General features: G+C 52.8%; 1 protein-coding gene across 1 annotated transcript in view; it reads right to left on the reverse strand.

Annotated features, from left to right (window-relative positions):
- Positions 1 to 3,557: 3,557 nt before the first annotated feature.
- The window catches only part of SRF (serum response factor), a 37,424-nt gene continuing 25,331 nt past the window's right edge, over positions 3,558 to 15,650 (reverse strand). The window contains 3 exon segments of the mRNA XM_037896271.2: positions 3,558 to 7,009; positions 7,585 to 7,661; positions 8,890 to 9,081. Of these exon segments, the coding sequence (XP_037752199.1) occupies positions 6,911 to 7,009; positions 7,585 to 7,661; positions 8,890 to 9,081 (368 nt within the window). The 3' untranslated portion in view covers positions 3,558 to 6,910.

Here is a 15,650-nt window from a genome sequence, read left to right on the forward strand (position 1 = left end):
CCCCTTAGAGACTCACACATTTATTTGAGTATAAGCTATCATGGGCTACAGCTCACTGCATCGGATGCATGCAGAATCCCTTGTCAGCGTGTATGTCTGCATAAAGCCTCATAGCAAGTCGCTGAGACTTAGGGGGATTCTGGCTGCCTAATTGGGCGTTTTTTTTGTGGTATGCCACTGTAACTGCATTTCACACCTTTACGTTGTTTACTTTTACACTGTTTTTATTCCTTTTAGCACTTCGTCACTGACCCGTGTTAACACTGTGCAGCTGGATGGCGGTGTGCTGTTTCATGTCTAGTTTAATAGTCTGTAATTATTGAAAATATGTACAGTTGCTGGGAATGTCAAGAGACACGTTAGGACCCCCGTCCCCCGCTCCACACACACACACTGCACACCAGCCTTCTGCTGTCACTCCTAGTGTAACACTTCCTGGTTGTACTGCACTATCACAACTTAGTTTTCCGATGGTCAATGGTTGCTCTCTGTTATGAAAAAAAGAAACCGTTTTATTCTGTGGGCTCACAGGAGTTAAAGATTGAATGTAACTAGGTGGTTTTGAAATCCCACTAGCTGCCTAAATTAATACCTTTAACAAAACTGGCCTTAAAGGCACAAAGTCATACTGTAATTTTTGCTAAATACAGATATTCAACCCAAGATAGACTGACAAGGACAAGCATTCAAAAATCATTAGTTATTCACCCAAAAGTCATTACATTAAAAAAAATTTTTTTTTTTTTTAATTTGCTATGTTAGTTTCTGAGCCTTTAGGGTTCAGCCCTCTCAAAGAATCCTATACCTAAAATGCTTGTACATTCCTGTAGCATTCAGTTTGATCTTTTGGTAACATGTGATTTCCCCCCTCCCCTACTCCCTTCTGTAATTGAAAATGTATTAAATCTCCTTATTTCTGTAAGTCATCCCCCATCCTGCAAACACTGAAGTGTACAGTTCAGGCTCCCACTAACATCTCAGCCCCCATGGGCCTGGATGGGGACTGAACTGAGCTCCCTGGGGTCCCTGATTCAGGGCAGTGTAACACAACAGTAAATAGGGAATGGGTGGAAAGTTGTTGGACAACAGCGTTTGAAGGCATCATGCTGTTCATGGGCACTTGGGAGACCTTGCTCTTCAGAGAGGCTATTGACGGGATCTGACACAGGTTAATGGCCTATTCTCCACTTTCAGTACTCCACCTGGGCCCTGGCCTGTCCAGCTCTGTCTGCTCTGTTTCCCCCCATCCTGAAAAACCTACCCTTAACCTTGCTTGTCTCTCCACCTACCCAACTGTCTCCCTCCACCCTCTGGCCGCATAGAGGACTGGCCATTGCCTTCCTCCCCTCTATTTACATTTCGATTCAGCCAATGCGGTCTCCACCGGAACTGCTCTTCCCAAAGTCTCCAGAGACTTGTCTAAATCTCAGAGCCTTCACTTTGTCCTCATCCACCTTGACTTCTCCAGTACCCTTGATTGCTCTCTAAAATTCTATTTACCCCTTGATTTCATACCCTCTTTTCTGGTTTTCATCTTACCTCTGTGACCAGTCCTCATGTGCCTTTTGTCCACTTCTCTTCTAGAGGTTCCTCAGGGCTCTAAATAGCATCCAGCCCGTCTAGCTACCCAGTGAGCGGTGTCTTGCATTCCTCACTGTAGTGCGCAAGCACATCCAAATAGCAATCTTCCCAATGAACAAAATAATTCTACACACCCAGTTAGAAACAGAAGACCTAACATCTAGCACATGTACATAATGTAACACTAACTTTCACACATGAGGTCTGAGCCATGGTCTTTACGTGAGAGTAGCAATTGTCGTATCTGTTAGCATGCTGAGAAAGTGTGCGTGTAATCACTGTGCCACAAGCCACGCTCAGGAATTTGTTCTAGTTCTCCACCCAGAGAACGGTAGGGTGGTATGGTAGAGACTGTTATATTAAGTTACCGTACGCTTTCCATTACCATTCTTCAGACTGCTTTTTGAAGACCTCTAGTTCCTCCACGATATGCGGCAGAACTCCATAGTTCAGCAAGAGGGACACACTGGGGTCAGGGAAAAGCCTTTTGCCGGCCCCATGTAACTCAGTTCAGATCTGGCAATTAGGAGCAGCTGGAAATTCTCGTTTCCCATCTGTGACTTGCTGACTGCAGCCTGCTGTCAAAAACCCTGAACATTCAATGAGTACTTCACAAGCACCAGCCCACACGGCTCTCTTCCAGTCAGGACACAGACAAAATGGCTCCTCAGCCACTTAGCTACCAGTGGGGTTCAGGAATAGTGCACCAGACGGGAGACTACGGTTTCACAGCTCATGTCTTCTGACTGCATCGGTAATTATTTATTCCTGAACTTTCCTACTCAGTGGTCTTGGCCTAGCGTAAACCTGAGGTAACGTCTGTGGCTCGTAGCCCTCACACTTGGCCACGGTGGGAACAGACCCCAGGTGATTAATATGGGCGAGACAACCACTTAGCTGTGGCAGCGTCTTTCTGAGAGGTAGTGTGGCTACAGACCCAGCTTCGCTGTCTTTAAAACAAGGCTCCTCCTGCCGCTGTACCTCGCTGTTTCAGCGTGCTAGACGCTCCCCCGTGGCTGGGCCACCGAGAGTAACAGCCGACACGCACCGGCAGCTACTACACCTAATCTCTCACTCACGTGGGCAGGGGCTGCGCTGCCACGCTGAAGGGCCTGGGTTTAATCAGGATCATGGTGGGGTGAGGGCGTTAGAGTTTCTTTTAAAAGACCCTTGGAAATTATATACAAAAAACTGCTCCGTTCAGAATGTGGAACAAAGGCCAGCACTCAAAAGTCAGGAAATGCCAAATTTACAGCTCTGCCCTGCAGTGATCTCATGGCAGTGATCTACTGTCACCATAAAAATCAGTTTAGTCTAACCTGGAACCTCAGTCACGAAAAAGCTTAGTCACAATGGCAGTTATTGAATGGCCTGACTTGGGGGCAGAGTCCAGGTTTTTTGGGTGCCTCCCCAGAGCATTACAAGTTTGGATTTCTTTCAACTGCAGCCTCATCTCTGAGTTTCCTGGGTGCATGCTGCTTGGGTTAGTATGAATTACAACCTCCCGGTTTACTCTTACGTTACTAATACGCCCAGCCTTCACTCCATTTCAAGGAGGTTGTGTGTCTTGGAACGTCCTTGCTTTGTTATTAAAAATTCTACACACAAGCCCTACCCAAGAAACCCCAAGAGCATGCTCCCAAGGGACATAGAGCAGACCTTCAAATCATTGGCAACCAACCCTAAACCTTTTTCCCCCCCAGATGTTCACTTGTCAGGTCAGCAGAACACGTGGAAGAGGCTGGGGTTGAATCTGTGGTTGGCTGATTGGCTTTCAGAGGGCTGTGTTAGCGAGTCAGCCTTTGCCATCTGGCCTGGGCACCCAGTTTGTTTCTTTAACTTATAATCAAGCCATTTCTGCTTGTGTGAAGTCACTTACAACTGGGAACGACATACACCATGCACGTCTCAGCCCCTCCCCTGGGTTGTTCTCCTTTAAGCACTCAGTGCCTAGAAGCAGACTCATGACCACCCAATCTGTGCACAAATGATACATTTATTGAAAGAGTATTTTTTAATACAAAAGAAAGCTCTGTACATAGTACTGTGATTACTTCCACATCCTTCCAGAAACACAACCCTGGAAACGTTTAAAAAAAAAACAAAAACAAAACAAAAAAAAACCCCACAACCACCACACACACGGACGCACGCACGCACACACACAACCAAGCACACGCTTGCACACACAAACCCCAAAACAATCAATAAAAGGAACTAAAAAGGTCACCACACAATAAATGCCATTTCATCCCTGATACACAAGTGTTCTGACAAGTCCGCACTTTAAATAAAATGCAACATTAGCGTTTAACCTGCATTTCCTTTGGAGGGCAGGGGGAGCATTCCCTGACCTTGCACGGGGGCTTTAATCCAACTCATTCCAGCTCTGGCCAGGGGGTCAGTTTCACAGCGCCAGCCCGAGAAAAACAGGGGGGAAAGGCCAGACAACAGCTCCAGACTCCCTCCCTGCCCTGGGCTGACTTCTGGTTAGCAACACCAGGGGGAAGTTGCTGCCTGGAAAAGTGGCCCTGTACCACAGAGAGACCTGGGCATATCCTCCTAAGCCATGGCTGGGCTCTGCGCACCCCCCGCCCCGTTACACGGCCCCACAACAGGTCAGGCGCTGCTTGGAGCCAGGAGCTGTGCAGACAGAGGGGAGCGGAGAGCCTGGCTCGGAGGAAAGGCTCCGGGAGCTCCCCAGCGCTAAGAGGAATGACTGGTCCTAGCATGTCCACACTCCCCAGGGGACCTGCCCTGCTCACCAGGGAACAGCACGAGGAGAGAGCTGGCGAGAGGCCGACCCCACTCCTCAAAGTGGCAGGCGAGACGGAGAGAGAGCCATATCTGCCAGTGTTACCGGGAGGGGTGCCAGGGGCAGAGAACGGCCCCGGGGGCACAGGAGAGCCAGCAGCCTGAAACTCAGGCGTCTCGCCCACCCAGGCCTGGGTGCTGGCCTCTTGCCCAGCTCAGGGAGAATTAAGGCTTCACAGGGACATTGGAAACTTCTCCCGAAGCGGTCTCAAAACACATTGCTGGAGGCACTTGTTTCCCAGACTGACAGCAGCTTTAAGGAGTGGGGTGCCAGGGGCAGACACCCCCTTAGGCCCTGTCCCCTCCTCAGCTCTGAGGGCACCGCTCCAATTCCAGCTGTGCAGCGAGGCATGCCCCAGCCGACACCAGACAGGGCCCTCAAGGGCTGGGGCGCCTCACACCAGCCTCTCCCCTTTTCCCCCACTGGGGTGTGAACTCTCTGCCCCGTCCTCCCCCACCTCCCTGCACCCATCTCAGCAGAAGCCAGCCCGGCAGCCCCTCCCTGCTCTCTGGGGGCCAGAGGCTAGACTGTTGCCCGCCACGCAGGCCACGCCAGGGCAGTAACGTGGCCAGACTGGTACAAAGGACGCAGGCGCGCTCAAACCGGCAGGAATGGCTGCGCTGGCCCCCATTCAACGCCTAGCACCTGTGGGCACGTCGGGGGGGGCAGCTTAAACGCTAATGCTGGAGGAACCATGTCCAAGGTTACAATACAAATTAAAAAGCAAGGCCCCTTCCTGTCCCTACCCCCCACCCCCCACCGTGGTACAAACCCCATGAAAACTGTACAGGAGCTGGACTTTAATTCCTTGGAGAATTACATAAATACTGAGTTTAACACTTAGAAAAATAAAGTCTTTTTTTTTTCAAGGCTTCTTGTCTTTAATTTAAAAAAGTTACAGTAGCGGCTTCGTTCCCGAAGGAGTCAGCTGCCTCCTCTCGCCCCAAAGAGCCGCTCACTGCAACCTACGTTCTCTGCTCCCCAGCAGGACAGGACGCTCCCTCCGAGCGAAGCCGCCCCCCTCCTGCGGCGTCCCCACCACCCAAGCACCTCCCTCTGGGGCGCCCCACATCCCCTCCCGGAGGCCTGAAGGAATCCGCGCCGCCCCCTTTTTGCCTCCTGGGCCAGGCTGCGCGGCAGCTCCGGGGCCCTGTAGTTTTTCCCTTTAACGTTTCAGTTGGTTTCTCCATCTCCTGTTGAAATGGTGCTTTGGAAAGCACTAACCACGGCAGGAACGGTGCCCGGCCACAGACAGGGCCCCCGGCCGAAGCAAGGCAGCACTGCGGTGCACAGACAGCAATCCTGCCGCCACATCCCTGGGTCTTCCCAGCCCTGGCACCTGAACGAGAGCACATGCTGGCCCCCGGCTGAGCCAGCGGAGATGATTTACGTCCACGGGCTGCAGGGCTTTCTGAGAAGGAAGGGCAGGGACCCACGCCCAGGTTACCTTGCTCCCAGGCAGCTCGCTAGTGTCCAGGGGGCACAAAAGCAACTGCCTTGGCCAGGTGGAACAGCAGACATTTATCACGGGAAATGCAAACCGCCATTTGCTTCCAGCTCGGTTCCTCTCAGCATCAACCCCAAGCAGCGCCCCTCCGGCCCCACTCCTCGCGGACGGTGCTGGGACAGCGCCCCGGCCCCCGGGGACACCCGCCAGGCCAAGGAGGCATTGCACGGGGCCGGTGGGGCTGTAGTGACTGCGCCAAGAGCTCACTTTCCTGTGTCCCAGCAGTGCCAGGGCTACAGGCAAGGGCAGTATCTTGCCCACGGCGTAGCACTACCGCCGCTGGGGGGCTTTCTGCCACGCAGGCCGGGCCTGGGGCTGCCACCTGGGCCAGGGAAGGTCCTGGCCAGCCCACCCTGCCAGCAGGAGAGCAGCTGAGGAAGATGCTGATGCCCCTGCATCCCTCTTGGCAGGGGAGCAGGCTCAGCCTGGGGCACCCCCTGGAGCAGCTTGCCGTCTGCAGGAGGGAGCCTGCTGCGGGGCCATGCTGAAGGCAAGCTGCCTGGACCTGCCCTACCCCTCCCTGGCACATGGGCAGAGGAGAGTGAGAACTGGACCTGGGAAGAGAGCTCCTTCGGTGGGGGCTGCTCCCGTCACGTCGCTGGGCCGGTGCCCAGCTCGGTGCTAATACTCCCGGCAAACAGCAGCTGGAGACGCCCGGTTGGACAGCAAGGAGCCGGGGCAGACAGCAGGCTGTTTATTGACATGGCGGGGCGAGCCCTCCCCTCGAGAGGCGAGTTTCTTTGGCTGGAGTGAGAAAAGCACAGGAAACGCAGCGTCCGAACGCAGCCCAGCCCCGGCTCAGTTCCACCCCGCGCCCCGTGTGTGCGTGCGTGTGTGTGTGTGAAGGAAACGTGAAAAGGCAACAATAAATAAGTGACGCAGTCCGTACGAGAGGGAATCGCTGCCGATCCCAGGGCCGGCGAGACGCTCCGCAGCCCACAGGCCAGAGACGGCACCCGGCGGGCAGCAGCTGCCGCAGTTCCCAGGCCGGGGCACCACAGGGCCTCTCAGTCACTCTTGGCGCTGTGTGACGTGTCCAAGTTCACCACCTGCAGCTCTGTCAAGTTAGTGCTGCTGCTGCTGGACTGCTGGCCAATGACGGCCATCTGGAGAGAGAAGGGAGGAGAGCACCGGGGAGCGTCACGGGGCCTGCGGCTCTAGGGCCACCCCAGAATGCAGCCAGGGCCCTGGGGGACAGGCCAACCCGGAGAGCCAGCCTGCCAGCTCCACCCACTGCACCGGGGGCCAATGCCAGGCCTCCCCAGGAGGCAGAGCAATGCTTCGGGGCTGGTATGGGGAACCCTGGCTGCGAACAGCGGGGAGGAAGAGCAACTCCCCCACCCCTGCTGCCACCAAGCGGCCCAGGCTGTGGTCCTCTGCCTCTGCGGCCTGGCACCTAGGCTGCGGCCAACTCCCCCACAGGCTGGGGGCGCTGCAGAGCAGAGGCTGACTGCGTTCAGAGCACCTGCCGTCCCAGGGTCAGAGCTCACCAGGCACAGTGCCTTCTCTCATGTCCTCCTTCCAGCAGGGCAGAGCTGGGACACCCCATTACCAGTGACCCCTGGGGATCCCTGCGGCCGGGGGGAGGGGAAGCAGCCTGCACGCATCCACAGGGCTGGTGTGGGGGAGAGGCCGGGTGGGAGGCGCAGGCGAGGTACCCACCGAACTGCTCTGTGCCTACCTGGTGAAGCTGGACGGCTGAGACCGGAATCTGAACGGTGCCCGATGGGGCCGTCAGGAACACCTGGGGGACAGCACCTGCCACACAGAGTCAGCGCTTAGATCCTCCGCCCCAGGATGCCGTGGCAGGCTGGGCCACATGGAACACCAGCCGTCGAGCCTTTGAGAGGCGGTTCGGCCACGCGCACCGGCTGTGTCACCCCGCTCCACACCAGACCAAGTGGCCACAACACGCAGGCCAGCTCAGCAGGGCTTCCTGCTGCTCTCCATCGCCAAGGCAGCACAAAGGAGCCAGTGTCCACCCCAAGTCGCCTGTGCCCCCCCCCAAACTCTCTTCCCTCCTGTTTCTCACCTCCCCCCACGTGCACCCCCAAATCCCCCCTCCTTTCCTGTTCCCCATGTCACCTGCGCACCCTCCCTGAATCCCCTTCCCACCCCCAAATGCGCTCCCCAAAATCCCTCTCCCTCCTGCCCCACACGCACCCCCCAAATGCCCCTCCTGTGCCACGGCATGCATCCCTCAAGTCTCCCTCCCCCTCCTGCCTGCCCCCCATGTTCTCCCCAAATCCCGCTCCTGCCCCCCGCGTTCCCACCCCCACCTCCCATCCCTGGTGAGCAGGTCTGGGGCAATGGGTCGGTTCTGACAACGTCTCTTAGGGCTGAGGGTCAGTTTTTGCTGTTGCTCCGCCTGCCTGAACGTTGCTCCTGCGGCAGAGGCTGAGGTAAAAAATCTTCACCCAACCCCACTCAACAGCTGCCCTCTTTCAAAATGGCTGCCCCCCCCAACCCTTCTCAATGGCCCTAGGGTCACAGGTGGCTCTTGGCACATCCAGCCCCCACTGCTAGGGAAGAGGGCGATCCCGCTGCTGCCAGCAGGCAGAGAGGAACAGGGCAATGGAGACAGGGGCCATGTTTGCTAAGGGCAGCCTGCCTCCCCGTGGGAGCAATGGGGAAGGTGGCCGTTTTTAAAAGGGGCAGTTCTTGGCGTGTCTCTGCAGGGCACCCTTTGGTTGGGACGCATACAAGGAAACGGCCCATTCACCGTCCATGTGTCTCTGCAGGAAACGCCTGTTGCCCAGCTCTGCCAAGCCGCACGTAGCCAGACAATGCCCGCCTCGAGGATCAGCCGGAGATGCTGCTTTATGGTCCTGCTTTTTAATTCATTTAAACCCAGAATCAAAAGACCGCATTTCCCAGAAAGTTCTCAGGAACGCCCCTCTGCCCTCAGGGCGGGGGCTGGATGCACGGGGGGGGGGGGGCCATGCACAAGGGAAGCTGAGCGCACCACGGGGAGCAGCCCTCTTACCCTGATCCTGGACCTGCCCGTGGGAGACCTGCATCGCCGAGGATGCCTGGGAGAAGGCATTGAGGACGGTCAGCCCCCCGTCCGCCAGGCCTGAGGTGGGCGCATACATCACGGCGTGAGGGCTGGGGTACATCATGTGGCCTCCCACCGTGGTTGGCACAGACGAAGTCATGATCGTTGCTGGCAGTGTCACTGGCAGGAAAACAGAGCAAGCACTAGTCAGCGGAACGGGAGAGGAGACCATGAACTGCAGCCTCCCTGCACTGTCCCCACAGGGCCCCCACACTGCACTGCACCCGCAGTGTCCCTCCACAGCACTCCTTAGGCAGGACAAGCACTGCACCCCAGAGCCCCCACGCCCCCTGCCCCAGCAGGGCCTACCCTGCACCCCTGGAGTAGCTGGCCCATGAGGATTCATGCCCAGCTGTGAATTGCCTGCATTAGATTTCAGGGATTTCTAAGAGACTTCACAATCTGCTCCTGCTGTCACTCCGGAGCAGAGGGCAGGTTGGCTGGGTGCATCAGTCGGGCGTTCCCAGGCTGGGATTTCTTCTATGTGTGACCTTCACTTGGTGTTTGCGGGTTTGGGGATCCTGGATTCCAGGGCCAGGAGGGCCTATTGGGATCACCTTGTCTGACCCCCTGGAGAGCACAGGCCAGAGACCAGCCCCAATCATTCCCGGAGCAGAGCTTTTAGAAAAACACCCAAACTTGACTGAAGAATCACCAGTGCTGGGGAATCTAGCACGACCCTGGGTGAGTCGTTCGCCTCATTTCCAGTCTGAATTTGTCTAGCTTCAATTTCCAGCCATCGGATCATGTTAGATCTTTGCCTGCTAGGCTGAAGAGCCCACTGTTAAATATTTGTTCCCTGTGAAGGTTCTTGTAGATTGTCATCAAGTCACCTCTTAACTTTCTCTGTAAGCTAAACAGATTGAGCTCCTTGAGTCTATCACTCTAAGGCAGGTTTTCTAATCCTTTAATCATTCTTGTGGCTCTTCTCTGACCCTCCCCAATTTATCAAATCCTTACTGAACTGTAGGCACCAGAACTGGACACCGGATTCCAGCAGCGGTCACACCAGTGCCAGACAGAGATAAAACAACCTCTCTGCTCCTACGCAGGATTCCCGTCTATGCATCCCCAGTTCCCGTTTGCTCTTTTGGCCAGAGCGTCACTCAAGGAGTTCATGGTCAGCTGATTACCCACCCCCACCCCCACATCTTTTTCAGAGTCGCAGCTTCCCAGGATAGAGGCCCCTATCCTGGAAGTGTGGCCTGCATTCTTTGTTCCCAGAGATATGCATTTACGATTAGCCACACTAAAACACATGCAGTTTGCTGCTGCCCAGCTTACCAAGTGATCCAGATCATGCCGAGTCAGTGACCTTCCTTTTCATTATTTACCCCTCCCCCAAGCTTGTGTTATCCGCAGACTCTATCAGGACTGATTTTATGTTTTCTTCCAGGTCATGGATAAAAATGTTAAATAACCTAGGGCCAAGAACCAATCCCTGTGGGCCCCATTGGAAACACACCCACTCGAGGAGTCCCTGTTTACAGTTATTTTTGTGACCTATCAGTTAGCCAGTTTTTAGTCCATGTCATGTATGCCATGTTCATTTTATATCATTCTTAGTTTTTTAATCAAAATGCCATGAGATACCAAGTCAACCCCCTGACAGAAGTCTATGTACATTATGTCAACACGATTACATTTATCAATCAAACTTGAAATCCATATATATATATAAAGATATCAAGTTAGTTTGACAGGATCTACTTTCCATAACCCATGCTGATTTGCACTAATTACATTACCCTCCTTTAGTTCTTTATTAATCAAGTCCCATATCAGCTGCTCCATTATCTTGCTTGGAACAGAGGTCAGGCTGACAGGCCTATAATTATCAGGGTCATCCCATTTACCCTTATTAAAAACTGGCACAACGTTAGCTTTCTTCCAGTCTTCTGGAAATTTTGCAGAGCTGCAAGACTTATTGGAAATTAACATTAATGGTCCAGCAAGCTTCTCTGCCAGCTCTTTTAAAACTCTTGAATGCAAGTTATCTGGACCTGCTGATTTCAAAATGTCTTGAGTTTAGTAGTTTTTTATTTAATACCTCCAGAGATACTAGTGAAATGGAAAGTGTGTTATCCCTAGATGATGAGACTATATCATCTGTTTATTCCCCAAATACTGAACAAATATTTATTGAGCACTTCTGGCTTCTGTGTTATTTTTTGATAACTGTACCATTTCCATCTAGTAATGGACCAATACCATTATCAGGATTCCTTTTGTTTCTAATATATTTTAAAAACTCCTTCTTATTGTCCTTATCTCTGCTACAGATTTCTGCGTCCCTTTGCTTCCCTTACCAATTTTCTATAATTCCTCATTTATATACATTTCTATCAACTTCCCCTTTCTTCCATTTATTTTTCATATAAATGAAAATATACACATGATGTTGCATTCCATATGTTTTATGGAAATATGCTGACGAGTGTAAATAGGATGTAACTGGAATATGCTTTATGCAAAAAATCTCTTGTAAGGTATCATAATAAAGGTTATAACCTACTGACTATGTTCCTCCTACTTGTATGCATGTATCATTCGTGTATCTGAAGCTAGAAATATGAAGTATAACTCTAAGATCCTATTGTAATTATGCAAAGTGTAGGCCACTAATGGTGGTTTAGAATCGTGATGGCTCCCACTGACTAGGACAATTGGTTGTAAATGGTTTATTTACCTGCAAACCTTCCTGTGTACCTGTAGGCCAGCCCATGGGGAATGGAGACTCGGGGTCTTACAGTGACATGTGACCATGGCACAGGATAATAGAATCCATCTTAAATCTGGTACTTTTCCATTTAGCAGGAGGGGTGGGGACCAGGAGAGACAAAAGATTCCTGCCTTGTGCCAAAGCTATAAAAGGGGGGTGGAGCAGGACAACGGGGGCCGCCAGTCATGAGAAAACCCCTGCTTGCCACCTGAGATGTCTGCTAGATCTAACAGACTGTACCAGGGGAAAGGATTGGGCCCAAACTAGGAAGGAGTCTAGTCTGTGAAAGCAGCTTACTGGAACATCTTTGAGGGGGAGATATTATCTGCAATCAGTGTTTTAAATGTACTAGACTTAGACTTGTGTATTTTTGCTTTATTTTGCTTGGTGCCTTACTTTGTTCTGTCTGGTATTACTTGAAGGGATAGCTCAGTGGTTTGAGCATTGGCCTGCTAAACCCAAGGTTATGAGTTCAATCCTTGAGGAAGCCATTTAGGGATTTGGGGCAAAAATTGGGGATTAGTCCTGCTTTGAGCAAGGGATTGGACTAAATGATCTCTTGAGGTCCCTTCTAACCCTGATATCCTATAAAACCACTTAAATCCTACTTTTTATACTTAAACCAAGAGTAAGTGATTAATACCTGGGGGAGCAAACAGCTGTGCATATCTCTCAAGCAATGATATAGAGGATGGATAATTTACTAATTTACCCTGTATAAGCTTTATACAGAGTAAAATGGATTTATTTGGGGTTTGGATCCCATTGGGAGCTGAGTATCTGGGTGCTGGAGATAGGTGACCTGCTGAGCTGTTTTTAGTTCAAGTCTGCAGCTTTGGGGGCATGGCCCAGACCCTGGGTCTGTGTTGCAGCAGGCTGGCGGGTCTATGTTGCAGCAGGTAGGGTACTGAAGTCCCAGGCTGGCAGGGAAAAAGGGGCTCAGAAGTAATTTCAGCACATCAGGTGACGCTCCCAAGGGGATCTCTGTGACCGAACGTGTCAAATATAATTAAAAAAACAAAACAAAAAAACCAGCTGCCTTCATTCCCATCTAAGTCAGCTCAGTTTTTTTAATCAGTCTGGCCCTTTTCCCCCGATTGGGGAAAAACGGTTACTCGCCTTCTTTTAACTGTTGTTCTTCAAGATGTGGTGTTCATGTCCATTCCAATCAGGTGCGTGCATGTCGTGTGCACGACAGCCGGAAGATTTTTCCCCTAGCAGCATCTGTTGGGTCGGTCTGGGTGCCCCCTGGAGTTGCACCTTCATGGCACCCCACATAGGGCCCTGCCGACCCTCCACCCCCAACTTCCTTCTTACTGGCTACTCCGACAGAGAGGTAGGAAGGCGGGTACTGGAATGGACGTGAACACCACATCTCGAAGAACAACAGTTACGAGAAGGTGAGTAACCAGTTTTTCTTCAAGGGTTTGTTCATGTCAAATCCAATCAGGTGACTGACTCCCAAACCCAAATGCAGGAGCTGGGGTCGTCCACCGATTGGAGCACTGCTCTTCCAAAGGTCGCAGCGCCTCTGGCCTGCTGGGTGATTGCATAATGTGCAGTGAAAATGTGTATGGAGGACCATGTCACTGCTCTGCAGATTTCCTGGGTGGGAACCTGTGCCAGGAATGCAGTTGAAGAGGCCTGAGCCCTGGTAGAGCGTGCAGTGATCAAAGGAGCAGGCACCCCTCAAGTTGTAGCACTCCCGGCTGCAGGACGTGATCCATGACAAAATCCATTGAGAGGAGACAGGAAGACCTTTCATTCTGTCCACCACTGCCACGAATAACTGGACGGACTTTCGGAATGGCTTCATTCTCTCGATATAGAAGGCTAGTGCCCTGCGGACATCCAATGAGTGAAGCTTCTGCTCCCTGACACTGGAATGAGGCTTAGGGTAGAATACAGGAAGGACAATGATATCCTTGGTTGATGTGAAACTGGGAGACGACCTTCGGGAGGAGAGCAGGATGAGGCCTGAGCTAAACCTTGTCCTTATGGAACACAGCGTAAGGAGGCTCTGATGTTAGCGATAACCTCAGCTAGGAGGGCCCTATCAGAAACGCCACCTTGTATAAGAGATTGAGCCCTTGGTGACATGCTCCCTCCTCTAATGGCGGCCCCATAAGTCTGGATGGGACCTCAATTTGGTCCCAAGACAGGGCTGGCTGTTGGACCTGTGGATATAGCCTGTCGAGACCTTTAGGAAAACGGCTGACCAACGGGTTGGCAAAGACCGACCATCCCTCTGCGCCTGGATGGAAGGCGGAGATGGCGGCCAAGTGAACTCTTATTGACAACGTAGACGGTCCCTGCTGCTTGAGGTGGAGAAGATAATCCAGTATAAAGTGGCATAAAGGCGAGTGTCGGGGACAAATGGTGCTGCAGCAACCAGATTGAAAATCTCTTCCACTTGGCAAGGTAGGTGGCTCTCCTGGAGGGTTTCCTGCTGCCAAGGAGAACTTGTCTGCCTTGATCAGAGCAAGAAAGCTCCATCAGGTTCAGTCATGGAGCTTCCACGCCGTGAGGTGGAGTGACTCGAGGTTCAGATGTTGGAGACAGCCGTGATCCTGAGTTAGTAAGTCCGGGAAGAGCGGCAGGGTGATTGGGGTTTTCACGGACATTTCCAGGAGCGATGTGTACTAGTGCTGGCGGGTCCAAGCTGGAGCTATCAATATAACTGAAGCTTCTTCCCTCCGAAACTTGAGGAGCACCTTGTGAATGAGAGGGATAGGCAGAAACGCGTACAGGAGATGGTCTCTCCATGGGAGGAGGAACGCGTTCGCGATGGAGCCCAGGCTGTCACTCAGGAAGGAGCAGAATCGCTGACACTTCCTGTTGCGCTGCGTGGCGAACAGGTCTATCGGGGGAAAGCCCCACCGATGGAAGATTGAGGTCACGAGGTCCGGGTGAGGGGACCACTCGTGGCCGTGGAACGCCCTGCTGAGATGGTCCACCAGCTCGTTCAGTACTCCAGGGAGGTACGACGCTTGCAGGCGTAGCGAGTGCTCTACCCAGAAGTCCCACAGCATGAGGGCTTCCTGGCACAGGGGAGAGGAGCGTGCACCCCCTGTTCACTGATATAAAACATCGCCGTGGGGTTGTCTGTCCTGACTGAGACACAGCTCTCTGCTAGGTGGGCTCGGAAAGTCTGGCATGCCAGGTGCGCCGCTCTCAGCTTTCTGACACTGATGTGTAGAGCAAGATCCGCCTGGGACCAGAGGCCTTGGGTTCTGAGGTCTCCCAAATGCGCCCCCCAGCCTGACACGTCTGTCACTAGCGAGAGGGACGGCTGAGGGCTGGTAAAGGGGACCCTGCACCTACTACCTGCGGGTTGAGCCACCACAGGAGGGAGTTGAGTACCGGGCGAGGCAGGGTTACAATCCTGTCCAAACTGTCCCAGACTTGCAGATACACTGACGCTAGCCATGACTGAAGGGGTCAAAGTCTGAGTCTGGCATACTGTATTACGTAGGTACATGCAACCATGTGTCCTAGAAGTTTCAGGCAGTTCCGTGCTGTGGTGGTGGGGAATTGTCTGAGACCTTGAATAATGTAACCCAGGGCTAGAAACCTCACTTCTGGAAGGAACGCCCTGGCATGTGTCGAATCCAGTACCACCCCTACAAATCCTATCCTCCGAACCAGGGACAGCTTTGATTTCCCCTCATTCGGTAGCAGTCCCAGTTCATCGAAAGACGCTCTTATGAAGGCAACTTTCCTCTCTACCTGAGCCCTGGATCAGCCCTTGATCAGCCAGTCGTCGAGGTACGGAAACACCTGTACCTACTGCCCGCACAGGAATGCGGCCACGACTGCCAGGAACTTGGTGAATACTCGAGGTGCCGTTGACAGGCCAGTCGGGAGGACTGTGAACTGATAGTGGGTGCTGTTCACCACAAACCTGAGATATTTTCGGTGGGACAGTTATCATTATGTGAAAGTACGTGTCCTTCAAGTTGAGGGT

This window comes from Chelonia mydas, chromosome 3 (genome assembly GCF_015237465.2).
Source record: "Chelonia mydas isolate rCheMyd1 chromosome 3, rCheMyd1.pri.v2, whole genome shotgun sequence".
Taxonomy (NCBI): domain Eukaryota; kingdom Metazoa; phylum Chordata; order Testudines; family Cheloniidae; genus Chelonia; species Chelonia mydas.